General features: G+C 41.0%; 1 protein-coding gene across 6 annotated transcripts in view; it reads left to right on the top strand.

Moving 5' to 3' along the window:
* aopep (aminopeptidase O (putative)) overlaps nt 1-17,380 on the top strand; it is a 218,363-nt gene that overhangs the window by 59,153 nt on the left and 141,830 nt on the right. For all 6 annotated transcript variants that reach the window (XM_073071267.1, XM_073071275.1, XM_073071285.1 and 3 more), the window contains exon 6: nt 9,901-10,090. In XM_073071267.1, the coding sequence (XP_072927368.1) occupies nt 9,901-10,090 (190 nt within the window). The remainder of the gene's footprint in view (nt 1-9,900; nt 10,091-17,380) is intronic.

A 17,380-nucleotide genomic window follows, 5' to 3' on the forward strand; every position in this document is an offset into this window, starting at 1 on the left:
AGGTAAATTGTACAATAATCACCACCCTGTTCATGAATACTGCTGCAACTCTGAGTAGCCAGAAAGCAGTCATCACCTATAAATATTAAGAGGTTTATGCCAAAAGCTAGTTGTTTATTCAGTTACTTGAATGCTGGGAGAAGAACAAAGTATAAAATAATTTCCTTTTAGGAACTGGGTGTTAGACTTTATCACTTCGCTGTTATGTTTTAATTGACTTTGATATTAACATTTAGAGTTCACTTTTATTTGTATTTAACTATTGTGATTAACAGTTATGAAAATACCAAAACATAATGGGTAGTAATATTTGAGGGTTCTTATATAAATGCATTTGAATTTTACCAAAAACTTTGTATTTTTGCCCTCATCTGCCTTGCCAACTGTTCACACAGCAAAAACCATAAGCAAAAGTTCACTTCATCCTGATTGACACTCGGCTAAGTATCAAATCCCTATCCATTCGTCAGTTAGGCTGCCTATTACCACTGCAGTATTTGCCTCCATTTTGTCCACTTGCTTTATGACCGACACAGAATTCTGCTTGCTGCACTGGCCTTGGCATAAATTCATGTTTCCTGTACTACCAAATGTACAAGTCAAAATCTTCAGCCTCACCTGTCTTAAGCTTGCAAACTCCATCTCTGCTGCTCCAGTACCTATATAAGCATCTTGATTATTATCCTCCACATCTGAAGAATCAAATGTTCTGAATTAAAGCTAAGTTATGTACCTTTTGATATGGCTGTCTTTATAAACTTTTGATATAACTGTCTTTCAAATTTAGGCTTTTGCCTGTCGCTTATCTTGATTGGTTACCTTAATAAATATTTCTACAGCTCAGTACCAAGCATATTGTTTCAGACTTAGTATTGTCTGATTGTTTATATCTCGTGTTGGTATTGGGAGACAGTGAAAAGTGATAGGTTTTTCAACAATTTTCTGCGATTGCATCTGCAGTATAGGGCAACTTTTTCACTTTCCATTTGTGATGGAGATGGCTAATAAGGAGGACAATGTCCCTTTCATGCAGCCTTGGTGGTTACAAGTGAAAAAGAGCATTATCAAGTTGATGAATGAATTTCATTAAATCTCCTCATTAGATAAGGAGCTGCAATCATCAGCAGTGGAACATGTTGCTTTCCAAAGGCAGATAAAATAGTTCCTTTAAAATGTAACTATATTAAGCAGCATGACTTCAAAGCCACTGCCCATTTTGATACTTTGCAGCTGCTACAGCCCAAAGTAAAACAAATGAAACACTCCTCCCTCATAGATACTAAATTAGTATATTACTGGAATTTTAAAGCATTGCTTCTGCTGGTTCAATGGATTGGATTGGAATACTTTATGTTCTGACAGTGCTTCCAACAAAATCAAAGTCTTTAAGCTCTGCAGCTTTTCAGCTTCAGGAAACCTAATCACAAATGAGCAGATTAGATTGCAGTTTATGGAAAAACATAGTGTGGATGAGTTGTTTGGCTAAAATTTTAGTGAGGCAGGGTAGATTATCATGGGGGTGTGGGATGGTGGGCAGAATGGAAATCAACTACCATATAGCTGTTAGGGATATGTCATTTAAAGCTCATTTTATTGCCATATGAATTGGAGAATCATTACAGCACAGGAGGCAGCCACTCGGCCCATTGAATCTCTGCCAGGCTGCCATGTTGAGCAGCCCAGTCAGTTCAAACCTGGTAGCATTGCAAGTTTATTCAAGCGAGTATCCAACTTTCTGTTGAAATCATTAATTATGTCATCTTCCATTTCCCTTTTAAACTGTGAATTCCAGGTTATTGCAACCTTCTCATACCTCCCACACTTATCCTCAATTTCCCTACTTCCCCACTGGCCCAACCCACCTTTCTTTCCCCCACCCTACCAATATATTTCTTTCCCAAAGCTTTAAACCAGTGTTCCTTTGGGCACTTTTAGCTAATGAGCACATTCATAATTCTGCACTTGACTAAATTTCATCCTCCTTTGCTCCAAAGAGAACCACAGCTTCCCTAACCTAATCTTGGACTTAAGATTCCTCGGACCTCTTCTCTGGAACTAATCTGGTAAATATCTTCTCTACCCTATCAAGAACATGCTTCCTATACTTTGGTGACCAGAACTGGATGGAATGTGACTTTATTGGCACTTTACGAAGTTTCTCTGTGGCTTCTCTTCTGTTGTACTGTTTTTTTTATTAATGAAACCCAAGTCAATATACACTCCGCAGCCACTTTATTAGATACCTGCTTGTTAATGTAAATATCTAATTAGCCAATCATGTGTATAAAAGCATGCAGACATGGTCAAAAGATTCAGTTGTTCAGACCAAACATCAGAATGGGGAAAGAATGCAAACTCAGTGACTTTGATGGTGGAAAGATTGTTGGTGCCAGACAGGGTCGTTTGAGCATCTCGGAAAATGCTGATCTCCTGGGATTTTCATACACAACAGTCTCTAGCGTTTACAGCGAATGTTGCAGAAGACCAAAAAGAAACATCCAGTGAACAGCAGCTCTATGTGCAAAAATGCCTTGTTATTGAGAGAGGTCAGAATAGAATGGCCAGAATGGTTCAAGCTGTCAGGAAGGTGACAGTAACTCAAATAAGCACTGTTACAACAGTGGTAGGCAGAAGACCATCACTGAAGGCACAACACGTTGAAGTGGATGGGCTACAGCAGAATACCACACCAGGTTCCACTCCTGTACCTAATAAAGTGGCCACTGAGTCTACACTTTGCTAATGACTCTCAATATGTCCTGCTACCTTCAAAAATATGGGCACATAAGCCCACCAAATCACTCTGTTCTGTGTTGCCTCTCCTCATACCCTGATACAAAAATGAATAATCTTCTACTTCCCTGCATTAAATCCCAACTACCCCTTTTCTATCATCTTCCAAATGGTTCGGTGACACACGTGCAAGGTTAGCATCGTTGGAAAATCTTGAAGTTTCTCTCTGTATTCCAATATCAACGTTTCATGTTATTTCTCACGTTCCTTTGTCAGAGAAGGAACATATTTATCCATTTGTCTATGTTAACTCTAAGAGCAATCACATTATCCTCCATTCTCTCATTTCTCTACGAGCTGTTTTTCCCTCACGTGCTAATTGATAACCCCTGATTCTTTCACGAGCTGCTGCACTAGGGATATTGCATACCAAACAGACAGTTTGCCTTTAGTATGTGAGAGGAACTTGGGGAATACCTAATCCTACCTGTTAAACTCGATACCTGATAATTACGAGGACAGTGCTTGTACCCTTTCCTGAACAAGAATGTCACACATACCATTTTCCCGTACTGTGGTACCTCTCAATCTAGGAACATTGGAACTATGGTCAGACTTTATTTGACCTGAGAAGAATAGCCAGCTTTTTCAAAATATCATGCCTGTCTTCATCTTTCCTTTTCTATCATTTCAATTTCTACCAATATTTTCAGCAATCCTGTGGTAAACATTTAGATAAAGAATATTCTACTCTTAACCTGTCATCTTTTTTTATACCTTTTAAGCCCCACTTGGCATCTTACCACTTGCTTTCCATTTGCTTGCCAGTAAATGTTAACGGAAGTGAGAAGAGTTGCATAATTGTCGCACCAGTAAGCAGTATCTTACACATACCAACACAAAATAGACTTCACAGTGATGCAGCTAGCAGAAGTCTGATGACCTAGGTTCAACCTGTCTTAACTACATGGGTTTCTTATGGGAGCTCTAATTTCCTCCCACTTCAGTTTGAGAGATTAATTACTCACTGTATTGCCCTAGTGAGTCCGGCTGGTGGCACAGTGACATCAGCACCGGACTCCGGAGCAAAGGCTCCAGAGTTCAAATCCAGTCGGGCCGCTCCCAGACACGCTTTCCATCTGTGCCGGGTTGAGTGTCGAGCTCGCAACTCGGCCTCGTAAAAAAAAACAACTGCACTGTGAGAAGGACGTGGGGGACCACTCACAGAATCTTTCCTCCAAGACAACCACTTGAAAAAGTGGTCGCCGAGGCTCTGGCAGAGTATGGCGCACATGGCCTTAGTATGTAGATAAATGATAGAATATGGGGGGGGGGATGCAGGATGAATAAAATGGATTAGTGTAGGATTAGATTAAAATGGGTGCTTGGTGGTCAGCATGGTCTTGGTGGCTGAGGGTTCTGTTTCTGTGCTCTATCCCACTATAACAAATATGTACACGTGGGCCAGCCAGAAATGGTGCAAGTTTAAAAGAAGCTTTGCATATTACTGTAGAATTTGAATTTATGAATGAATGCACACTAAATACTTGGGGTACGCAAAAATGTTAAATTTTTAGGCTTGATGCTCTGTTATTTTTAGCTTCCAACTCTGTTTATGCAAATGTGTACACAGTGTGTTGTATGTCTGGATTCCTGGTTATACAATAGATTCCTGAGGTTAATCTCTCCAGCTTTGGATATGTCATATGAGCTGTGTGCCATAAATTAAGTATTTTATTTCACTGTGAAACTTTGATATTAGTTTTGACTCAAGTGTAGCATGTACTTCAGTTTGATCAGAACAGCAAGCAAAATTTCCAACAGAATTGTGCATCTTGATTGCATTAATGTTTTGTTAAGCATCTGTGTAATCATGTGAGTGAACTTGTAATTATGAGGTAGCCAACACAAAACTGTACTTCCCATGTATGTCACTGCATCACAAACCAAATGGTGATAAAATCACTTGTTTAAGATGTTCCAGGTGAAGCAATACTTCATCTGCACACCTGTTGGGGTCATTTGTAGTATCTGGTGCTCCCGATGTGGCCTCCTCTGCACTAGTAAGACCTGACATAAATCGGGGGACAGCTTTGACCTCTACTCTATCTGCCGAAAGCGGAAATTCCCCATAGCCAACCATTTGAATTCCTATTCCCAGTCTCGTTTTGACATGTTGATCCTGGACCTCTTCTTCTACCGTGATGAGGCCACTCTCAGGGTGGAGGAGCAACACCTCATATTCCATCTAGGTAGCCTCCAACCTGAATGTATGAACATCGATTTTGCCAGGAATTTATTTTATCTCTTTTATTCTCTTTTTCTTTTCCCTTCCCTCTTCCCTTTTCTTCTTTCCCCTCTTACCTCTTTTCCTCACCTGCTTATCACCTCATCCTTTCTCTTCCCGTTCTCCTATGGTCCACTCTGCTTTCCTATCAGATTCCTTCTTCTCCACCCTTTTACCTTTCCCACCCACCTGACTTCCAACTGTCACATACTAGCTTGTCCTCCTTGCCCTCCCCCCACTTTCTTATTCTTCCATCAGCCCCCTACTTTTCCAGTTAAAATATATATGCAAACTAAATCTGTGGTTGCTGTAAATCTGAAATGAAAGCAGAAAGTGCTGAAATATTTGGTGGGTAAGGTAGTTTCCGTGGAGAAAGTAATGATAAGTTTTCAAATTGATGATTTTTCATCAAGCTAAGTAAACAATCAAATATGAGGAAATCTGTTGTTTTCTTGTGATCCTTTTCAGACAGTCCCCTGATTCCTCACATCACAAGATGCCTAGGCATGATTTTTTTAAATATGGGTTACTATGGTATATCAGCCACTACCTCCTCCATGGCCTCTTCTACTGCCATGATGAGGCCTCTCTCAGGATGGGAGAGCAAATAGAGCTCATATTCTATTTTAGTAGCCTTCAACTTGACACCATGAACATTGATTTCTCTAACTTCTGGTACTTTTCCTCTCCTCACCCTTCTCTCTTTTACCATTCTCCATTCTAGTTCCTCTCTTAGCCCTTCTCTTGTCCTCACCTGCCATCATCTCTCTCTGCTGCACCTCGTTCTTCCCTTTCTCCGGTGGATCTTGTCCTGTACTATCAGATACCTTTTTTCTTCAACACCTTACCTTTTTCACCAATCACTTCACAGCTTGTACTCCTAACCCCCCCCCCCCCCCACCCCATTCAGGCTACTTCCTCCTTCCTTTCCAGTCCTGATGAAGAGTCTCAGCCCGTCATCTCAAAGATGCTGCCTGACTTGCTGAGTTTCTGTAGAATTTTTTGTGTTAGGTCCATAACCTGACATGTCTCTTAAGTTGGAAATGTGCGAGAGGATCTCACAGAAACAACCATGATGGGAGAGTGAGCAGGTGAGGAAAGAGTGGCTGCCATTTGGCCTCACTGACTAAGTCTGCTCAATGTTCCCAGCTCTGCTTGGCTTGATCCAGTCCTCAGATGTTGATGACAGAGAGAAAGGCTCACGGAGATGCCCCATTTGCTTCTGGCAGAAGATCCCTGTGGCTCTGCAACAGCCATCAAATCCATTCCCGTCTGCCCCTACCAGATTCCCAAATGCTCATTTGTGTGCATGATGTGTCGTACACATGGGAGGATCTGTCTGCTGGAGGTGCTGGTGATTAAGAAGGCAGTTAGTATACTTGCCTTCATTCCAAAAGAACTTTAATATCGGAGCAAGCATCTCTTGCCGTAAACGTACAAACCCTTGGTGATGTCATATTTTGAGTAGTGTGTGCTGTCTTGGTTATTTCATTTGAAGAATGATGTTCTTGCAATGGACGAAGTTCTGTAAAGGTTAATCGAACTGACTCTTGAGATGATTACTGACATATAGAGTGAGATATGATCTATTAGTGTGTTGCCAAGAGTTTGGGAGAATGAGACGGCATCTTTTTAGAAGTCTAGAAAATTATAGAATTGGATAGATTAAATGCAGGAAGGTTATTCCCAATGACCAGTACTAAATGCCAAAGACCTTGGGTCACAGCCCAAGGATAAGAGTAAGCCATTTAAGATAAGGAGACCAAGATAAGGAGAGTGAAGGTGGGAGAAAGAAATAGGTGAAAAGAAGGTGAATTTCTCTGACAGGGTAAAGTCACTTGGCAGATGGGATTATTTAAGCTGCTTTGATGGTATGTGAGGCCTCCAACGGTCATAGTCGACCATGGATGTTACGTACCAGCTGTCAACAGTCAATCAATACTCAAGCCGGTGCACAAGCCAGGGCAGAGTGATATGGAGCACAAGCTGTTGCCCATCCAGAAGGCTCCCCCTCTCCATGCAGTGGAAAGGCAGGAACTGATACAGTTTGGCACCAGCGGCGCCATAGGGATTGCCAGTCAGTGTTGAACTCAGGGTAAATGCAAGCAAGCTTTTTCCACTGAGGTTGGGTAGGACAACAACAAAAGGCCATGAGTTAAGGGTGAAAGGTGAAATATTTAAGGGGAACATGAGGGGAAATGTCTTCACTCAGAGGGTTGTGAGAGTGTGGATTGAGCTGCCAGCACAAGTGGTAAAGGGAAGCTCGATTTCAACACTTAAGAGAAGTTTGGATAGGTACATGGATGGTAGGGGCATGGACGGCTATGGTCCTGGTGAGGTTGATAGGATAGTCAGGTTAAATGGTTTGGCACAGACCAGATGGGCCAAAGGGCCTGCTTCTTTGCTGTACTTTCTGTGACTCTAGGACTCTATGTTATTTAAATTTGGAGAATTTGATATTGAGTCCTGAAATCTGCAGTGTGGTCAGATGGATGTGTTTTGTTCCACAAGCTTGCATTGGATCTCGTTGTAACAGCACGGGAGATGGGATGGGGAAGTAGGTTGGCAGGCAACTTGAAGCTTAGGGTTATTCCTGTAGCCAGAGTGCTACAGCCAAAGTAGCACCCAATCTGTGTTGGGCTTCTCCAAATTCAGTAGACCAGATAATAATAGGTGCCTTTGGGTCCCTGAATCGTGGCAGCGGAAGATGCAGCAGGGTCGCCACACTTCCTGTTGCTCAGGAAAGTGCCTTAAGGCAGGGAGCAGTAGATGGGCAGGGAAGAAGGGTCAAGTCTGTTGCAAAGAGAGCAGTCCCCTATTAGATTCTGAAAAAGAAGGGATGAAATCATTGGAGATGGTGGAATTTGTGAAAGATGATTTATTGAATGCATTGGCTGATGGGATGGAAGGTAAAAGGACTAGGAGAGTTCTGTTCTTGTTCTGTTCATGAGGAGAAGTAAGAGCAGAGTTGTGGGAAATTTATTTGATCATGAGATGTAGATATTGCAGACAATGTCAGCATTTACTGTCTATCCCAAGCTGCTTATGAATTTCAGCCATGTTATTGGAACAGGAGCTGTATACAACTCATACTGGATAAGGATGGCATAATTTCCTTTCCTGAAAGATATTAGTGAACCTGGTTCTATTTGGAACAATGCAGGAATGTTCTGTGACCAATACCATACCAACTTTTTATTACAGATACTTAACTGAATTTCATTGCACCAACAGAAAAGATCATTGCAGGCTCAATATACTCAACTAGTAACTTAATCACCATGCTACACTTCCCCTACTCGTGGGGGGAAAGGGGGGAAGGTGTTTCAGAATAATCACCTTTGGCACTGTATAACCTGATGCTGACCTACTATTGGGTCCCAATACTGAATTATTGAACTAGTAGTATGAGCTTGCTGAAGGTTGTAGTGAATTACAGGCTGTACTTGGGACAATCCCCAATGCTTTTATGAAATCTGTGATCTAGTCAGAGAAGTTCCACTGTATTCTCTTTTATAATGTACTATTACTAGCAATTACACTCACTGACCACTTTATAAGGAAGCTCCTGATAAAGCTAATAAAGTGGCCACAAAGTGTATGTTCATAGTCTCTGCTGCTGTAGCCCATCCACTAAAAGGGTTCACATGTTGTGCATTCAGAGATATTCTTCTGCACACCACTGTTGTAACACATGGTTAGTTAAGTTAATATTGTCTTCCTGTCAGATTGAACCAGCCTAGTCATTCTCCTCTGAGCTCTCTCTTTAACAAGGTGTTTTAGCCCACAAAACTGCCACTCACTTGAATGTCCTTTGCTTTTTTTTTGCACCATTCTCTGTAAACTCTAGAGAGAGTTGTGCGTGAAATTCCAAGGAGATCCGCAAATTCTGAGATATTCAAACCACCTCGTCTGGCACAATCATTCCACGGTCAAAGTCACTTAGATCACATTTGTTCCTCATTCTAATGTTTGGACTGTACAAGAACTGAACCCCTTCACCATGCATTGAGTTGCTGCCATGTGATTGGCTGATTAAATAATTGGCTAATTAATGATCAGGTGTACCTAAGAAATGCCCACTGAGTGTAGAGGAATCTGCTTTCAGCAATAGATGTGTATTTATATCCATAACTAAATTTATTAAAACAAATTTAAGTTACATTTTTTAAATTAATTTTTTGCTGACCCCGTATGCCAATTGATAAGTCTGAGGATGTTTAGTAACATTTAGTTTAAATGATGGCTAGGATTCTATCAGTTTGGAAGTGGGTAGAATTCAATGGGAAGGGACAATCTTTTTTCATATCAGGAAAAGTATTAAAATAATTCAGTTTGTTATTAATTGAGATGTAATTATGTTTGATGCAATAAGTTACTTAAGTAAGCTATTGTGAAATTATGAAAGTATTGCATGGAATCGTATGTGCACATATACACTCAGTGGCCACTTTATTAGTTACCTCATACACCTAATAAAGTGGCCACTGAGTGTATGTTCATTGTCTTCTGCTGCTATAGCCCATCCCCTTCAAGGTTTGACATGTGCATTCTGAGATGCTCTCCCACACACCACTGTTGTAATTCATGATTATTTAAGTTACTGTTGCCTTTGAGTCAACTGGAACCAGACTGGCTATTATCTTCTGATGTCTCTCATTAACAAGATATTTTCAGCCATAGAACCACTGCTTACTGGATATCTTTTTAGTTTTTCACACCATTTTCTGTAAACTCTAGATTGTTTTTGATGATTAGATATTTACATTAACAAGCAGGTTACAGGTGTACCTAATAAAATGGCTACTCGGTGTAAAAATAAAGAAGATATATCCAAGATTTTGAAGCAAGATTTTAATAATGTGCCTTTTTTTTTAAAGTCCACACATCATCTTCCTATCGCAGTCTGTTCTATCTGGAGGAATCCATCTCTGTGGAATTCGACTGTGCCATGAAATAGCGCATGCCTGGTTTGGATTAGCGATTGGTGCTCGAGATTGGACTGAAGAGTGGATAAGTGAAGGCTTTGCTACTTATTTGGAGGATATAATTTGGGCAAAAGCACAGAAGGTACAATTTTATTTTCCCTTGTGCTATGTCACATTAGCACCCAGTGTCTGAGATTAGGCTTGTTGCTGTTGTAATTCTGGTGGTGCAGAGTTTCTTTCAAATTAATAACTTTTCTCTTGAAATAAAGGAGAAAAGAGTTTCATAAAAAAGATAAAGAATGCAAGAATATCTTCTGATCTATAATCTACCACCGTTTGGTAGATATGCCAACATAAACATGAATCCCAGCACTGGATTGTCAGTCAATGCTGTTATTTATTTATTTTTACCTTCGTAGCAGAAATTGTGTTGGAAAACTAGGACAAAAATGAGAATAGTTCTACCTTTGAGACTGAGAGAAGCCTTCAAAGTTTTTGTTTTCTTTTGCCAGCATTTTTTCTATGCAGTTACGTAGAGATATTTTCTTCTAAGGGCTTGCATTTTCTGAGCCTTTTTCTAACGGAATTGTTTATGTCCTGTCATTTTAAAGATTATTAAACACTTTGGCAAGTATAACATAATGCAACTAATGTAATCCCCATCCAAGTATTGTGTGCATTGAAAGTGTAAATTTCAGTATCCCTTTGCGTGAAAAGTTGCAGCAGTGCGAAAGTATCCAAGTTATTACTATCAGCTGATTAATGAAAGACCTCCCATGTTCTTTGTGAAACTCAAGTCATAAGAAGCTGTTTATTTTTCCAAGTCTTTTTTTCACTATTTGAATTTTATGCTCTCAGCTGTGACATGCTTTGGAATACCCTAAGGATATCAGAATCAGAATCAGGTTTTAGTATCACTGGCATATGTCGTGAAATTTAACAGCAGCAGTACAATACAATACATGATAAATATAGAAAAAAGTAAATCAATTATAGTAAGTATATATATGAATAATAAATAGTTAAATTAAAAATAGTGCAAAAACAGAAATAATAAAAATGAGGTGGTGGTCATGGGTTCAATGTCTATTTAGGAATCGGATGGCAGAGAGGAAGAAACTGTTCCTGAATCACTGAGTTTGTACCTTTAGGCTTCTGTGTCTCGTTCCTGAAATTCACAATGAGAAGAGAGCATGTGTTGGTTGATGGAAATCCTTAAGGATAGATGTCACCTTTCTGAGGTACTGCTCCTAAGGAGGCTAGTACCAAAGATGGAGTTGAATGATCTCACAGCTTTCTGTAGCTTCTTTTGATCCTGTGCAGTAGCGCCCTCCCCTTACCAGAGAATGATGCAGCCTGTTAGAATGCTGTCCACAGTGTTTTAGATGACAAACAAAATCTCCTCAAATTCCTATGAAATATAGTGCTGTCTTGCTTCTTTATAGCTGCATCAATATGTTGGGACCAGTTTAAATCCTCAAGAGATTTGAGACCCAGGAACTTGAAATTGCTCACTCTCTCCACTTCTGTTCCCTCTACGAGGATTGGTTTGTTCCCTTGTCCTACCCTTTCTGAAGTCCACAATCAGCTCTTTTGTCTTACTGATGTTGTGTGCAAGCTTGTTTCTGCAAAACCACTCTACTAGCTGGTATATCTTGCTTCTGTACACCCTCTCATCTCTATCTAAGATTCTGCCAACAATCAGCGAATTCATAGATGGCATTTGAACTATGCTCAGCCACACAGTCATGAATATAGAGAGAGTAGAGCAGTGGACTGAGCACACATTCCTAAGGTGCACCAGTGTTGATCGTCCACGAGGAGAAAATGTTATTACCAATCGCACAGATTGTGGTCTTCCAATTAGGAAGTCGAGGACCCAATTGCAGAGGGAGGTACAGAGGCCCAGGTTCTGTAGCTTCTCAATCAGGACTGTGGGAATGATGGTGTTAAATGCTGAGCTATAGTCAATGAACAGCAGCCTGCCATAGGTGTTTGTTTTGTCCAGGTGATCTAAGGTTGTGTGAAGAGCCATTGATATTGTTCCTGCTGCAGACCTATTGAGGTGATAGGCAAATTGCAGTGGGTCAAGGCAGGAGTTGATTCTAGCCTTGATCAGCCTCTCAAAACATTTCATCACCATACTGCTACTGGACGATAGTCATAAAGGCAGCTCACACTACTCTTCTTGGGCACTGGTATAATTGTTGTCCTTTTGAAGCAGGTGGGAACTTCTTACTGTAGCAGTGAGAGATTGAAAATGTACTGGAATACACCTGCTAGTGGGCTGGCACAAATTTTCAGAGCCTTACCAGGTATCCTGTCGGAGCTTGCCGCCTTGCGAGGGTTCACCCTCCTGAAAGACAGCATGTCATCACCCTCCGAGACAGAGATCATAGAGTCACCAAATGCAGCAGGGATTTTCACAGCTGTAGTTATATTCTCCCTTTCAAAGCAGGCATAAAAGCCGTTAAACTCATCAGGTAGTGAAGCATTGTTGCTATTCATGATGTTGGGTTTTGCTTGTAGGAAGTAATGTCCTGCAAACCCTGCCAGAGTTGATGTGCATCCGCTGTCGCCTCTAACTTCTCTTGGAATCATTTAGTAGCTCTTGAGATAGCCCTCCGCAAGTCAAATCTGGCTTTCTTGTACAGGCCTGGGTTGCCAGACTTGAAAGCCACAGATTTAGCCCTCAGCAGATAACAAACCTCCTGGTTTATCCACAGCTTTTAGTTTGGGAATGTACAGCAATTCTTTGTAGGCAGACACTCATCCACACATTGTACAACTGTGCTGACAAGGGAAGTCAAAGCTAATGTAAAAGCAAAAGAGAGGGCATACAACAAAGCAAAGATCAGTGGGAAGATAAAGGATTGGGAAGATTTTAAAAACCTACAGAGAGCAACTAAAAGAATCAATAGGAGGGACAAGTTGAAATGTGAAAGCAAGCTAGCAATAATATCAAAAGCTTCATGTAGCAGGGCATCAAAGGGTGATGACTGGAAGAATTGGATCAGCCCATGAGTGAATGGCAGAGCAGACTCGATGGGCCGAATGGCCTACTTCTGCTCCTATATCTTATGGTCTTAATGAAATTGGTAACAACTGCGACATATTCATCCAGATTCAAAGGTGAATTCCTGAATACAGTCCAGTCCACTTACAGGATTCAAAGCAGTCCTGTAAGTGCTCCTGTGCTTCCCTTGGCTGTTCTACTGGTGCTGCAGTCTTCAGTCTCTGCCGTATTCAGGGAGCAGATGTACAGCTAGGTGATCAAACTTTCTGATGTGTGGGACAACACAGGAAGCACTCTTGATCTTAGTGTAACAGTTGTCCAGTGTGTTGTTTCCCCTGGTACTACAAGCGATTTGTTGATCATTATTTAATGATTTTTTTCATGCTTGTCTGGTTAAAATCATCCAAAATGATGGTGAAGGTGTCAGGGTGTGCTGTTTCGTTCATGTTCATCACATCGCTCGGATCATATAGAGCCTGTTTGATATTGGCCTGAGGTGGAATTTTCACTGCTACCAAAAAGATCGATGAAATCTCCCATGGCAGGTAAAATGGTTGGCACTTAATTGTATGATGTTCCAGGTCTGGTGATCAAAATTGGGACATCACCAACACATTAGTACACCATGAGGAGTTGATCATGAGGCATATACCACCACCTCTGCTTTTGAGAGACTTGACAGTCCTATCTTGATGGTGCGTAGTGAATTCGTCAATCTGAATCGCTGCATCTGGTATAGAAGGGGTTAACCAGGATTCCTTTAAGCAGAGGACACACACTGTCCTAATATCTCTCTGATACAGCACCCTAGCTCTGAAATCGTCAATTTTATTTACCAGAGACTGTGCATTTGCCAGCAAGATAGTCGGTATTGAAAGTCGAAAACCTCGTTCATTTTTTAAACACACCTGTAGCCCCAAGCAACGGCCACATTTCCGATGAAGAGTACCCCTAGCACGGATATTATGGCCACAGTAAGCATTATTTTTGTCGGTTGTAGGCTGCGACCTTTTGTTCTATTGCGTTAAAATATCTTTATTGACTGTACAGACCTTGGATGTAGTTGTGATTCTTAGCTGTAGCAGGCTGAAGTAGGAATATTTAGTCGTATCCATCGATATATATATAAAAGACGGTGAGGACAATTAAGGATGAAGGAAAATGAAAAGTGTTGGAGCTTTCTAAGGAAACTATCATTTTTTGGATTGATGTATTTTAGAATCAATAGATTGTCTGAGTTGTTCTTTTATTCCATTGAATTTTCCAACCAGTTAGTACTTGGCCTTTCCACTAAACCCTGAAAAAATTATCCAATTCCATTTTGTAATTTATTGCTTAGTGTGCTTGCACCACCTTTTCAAATGTTGACTGCTAGATCATTACTAGTTGTATAATTTGTTTTCGTGAAAAATCAATATCCTCTGATTACTGACTATTCTGTCGCTGGAAGCAGTTACTTCTTATTCATCCTAATAGACTTTGTTACGATTTTGAACAGCTTTATCCAATATCCTCGGATTTCCCGTAAGAAGAAAATGACATGATTGTTCTAGCCTCTCCGTATGACTGTATCCTGTATCCCTGGTTACATCTTAAAAATATCTCTAATAAACAAATCTATGAATTTACCTCATTCCCATGATGATGGATATAGGCAGCAGATGCCATTGTAACACTCAGCAAAAAACAAACTACTAGAGGAACTAGTGGGTCAAAAGCATCTGAAAGCAAAGAAATAGGCAACTGTTTCAGGTTGGGACCCTGCATCAGATAGATAGATAGATAGATAGATAGATACTTTATTCATCCCCATGGGGAAAGTCAACTTTTTTTCCAATGTCCCATACACTTGTTGTAGCAAAACTAATTACATACAATACTTAACTCAGTAAAAAATATGATATGCATCTAAATCACTATCTCAAAAAGCATTAATAATAGCTTTTAAAAAGTTCTTAAGTCCTGGCGGTAGAATTGTAAAGCCTAATGGCATGTGTAGAGAGAAAATGGCTATTACTAGAAACTGAAAGGAAGGGGTAGGATAGGGGGTCTGGTAGCTGATAAGTAAGACCAGGTAAGGTGAGGGCTGATCACAGATGGAGCAATGAGGGAAGTGGAAGGCTGGATAGTGATATGAAACCAGATAAGGAAGGAATGAAGGACAGATGGGGGAGAGGGAGGTGCTGTAGAAAGACAAGGGCTGGTGGGTGATGGATAGAAATAGATAAGAGAAAAATAGTGGATAGAACCAGGTTGGTAGAGGGGAGGGGGAGGGTGGTAGCAACTGGAAGGGGATAAGAGTATATAATATATATAAGTATAGATAAAATATAAAAACAAGGTAGCAAAAGTTTTAAAAAATATATAAAGTGGAAGAGGGTGGTTAAAGTCAACGTAGGTCCCTTGGAAGACGAGAAGAGGAAATTCATATTGGGTGATAAGGAAATGGCTGAGGCATTGAACGACTATTTTGTGTCGGTCTTCACAGTGGAGGACACGTCTAATATGCCAAAGAATGATGTTATGGAAGAAATGGGAGGTGAGCATCTCGATAAAATCACTGTTACTAAAGAGATAGTGATGAGCAAACTAGAGGGCCTGAAGGTAGATAAGTCCCCTGGTCCTGATGGGATGCATCCAGGGTGCTGAGGTTATAGTAGACGCGTTGGTAATCATTTACCAAAATTCTCTGGACTCTGGGCAGGTCCTGGCGGATTGAAAGACAGCAAATGTCACGCCACTTTTTTAAAGTAGGCAAAAGACGGGCAACTGTAGGCCAGTTAGCTTAACATCTGTAATCGGGAAAATGCTTGAAGCTGTCATTAAGGGTGAAATAGTGAAATATTTAGAAAGGAGTGCTTCCATTAGATGCAGCATGGATTCAGAAAGGGCAGGTCCTGTTTGACAAACTTACTGGAGTTCTTTGAGGACATAATGAGTGCAGTAGATAGAGGGGAACAGGTGGATGTCGTATACTTGGATTTCCAGAAGGTATTCGATAAGGTGCCACATAAGAGACTTATAAATAAGATACAGATGCACGGAGTCGGAGTAAGTGTATTGGCATGGATAGTGGATTGGTTAACTGATAGAAGGCAGAGAGTTGGTATAAATGGGTGTTTCTCCGGTTGGCAGTTTGTGGTGAGTGGGGTGTCGTAGGGGTTGGTGCTGGGCCCACAGCTGTTTACCATTTTCACTGATGATTTGGAAGAGGGGACTGAGTGTAGCGTAGCAAAATTTGCTGATGACACTAAACTGAGTGGAAAAGCAAATTGTACAGAGGATGTGGAGAGTCTGCAGAGGGATAGAGATAGGTTAAGTGAGTGGGCCTAGGTCTGGCTGATGGAAGAGCAGATTATCATTTAAATAGTGAAAGATTGCAGCATGCTGTTGTGCAGAGGGACTTGGGAGTGCTTGTGCATGAAACGCAAAAAGTTGGCTTGCAGGTACAACAGGTTGTTAAGAAGGCGAACGGATTGTTGGCCTTCATTGCTAAAGGGATTGAATTCAAGAGCAGGGAGGTCATACTGCAACTATACAGGGTACTGGTGAGGCCGCACCTGGAGTACTGTGTGCAGTTCTGGTCTTGAGGAAGGATATACTGGCTTTGGAGGCAGTGCAGAGGAGGTTCACCAGGTTGATTCCAGGGATGATGGGGTTAACCAATGAGTAGAGATTGAATCACCTGATGCTATACTCTCTGGAATTCAGAAGTATGAGAAGGGATCTTATAGAAACATACAAAATTTTGAAAGGGATAGATAAGATAGAAGTGGGAAAGTTGTTTCCATTGGTAGGTGAGACGAGAACTAGGGGACATTGCCTCAAGATTCGGGGGAGAATATTTAGGATGGAGATGAGGAGAAACTGTTTTCCCCAGAATCTGTGAATCTGTGGAATTCTCTGCCCAGGGTAGTAGCTGAGGTTTATTCACTAAATATATTCAAGATACAGTTAGATGGATTTTTACATAGTAGGGGAATTAAAGGTTATGGGGGAAAGGCAGGTACATGGAGCTGAGTTTACAGACAGATCTTATTGAATGGCGGAGCAGGCTCAATGGGCCAGATGGCCTACTCCTGCTCCTATTTCTTATGTTCTTTATGTAAGAGGAGTCTAATCAGGAGTGATGATAGGCTGATGAAACTAGATGGGGGGGGGGGGGTGGAGAAACAGATATAGGAAGGATAGGCCAAAGGAGTAGAAACCCAGGTGGACAGGTATGTTTGTTATGAGCAGATGGAGTGGAGTCAGAGGGTGGGGGAAAAGAGAAGGTGAATAAAGGGTGAGAGAGCCTAGATAGACTGATGGAAGTGGAGAAGGAACTTAGAAGTGTAATTACCTGTGGAAAACTCAGTGTTTGTAAAGATGGGCTGTAGCCTACAAAAATGGTATATGAGGTGTCAGTCATCAAGT

Source organism: Hemitrygon akajei, chromosome 2, assembly GCF_048418815.1.
Source record: "Hemitrygon akajei chromosome 2, sHemAka1.3, whole genome shotgun sequence".
NCBI lineage: Eukaryota > Metazoa > Chordata > Chondrichthyes > Myliobatiformes > Dasyatidae > Hemitrygon > Hemitrygon akajei.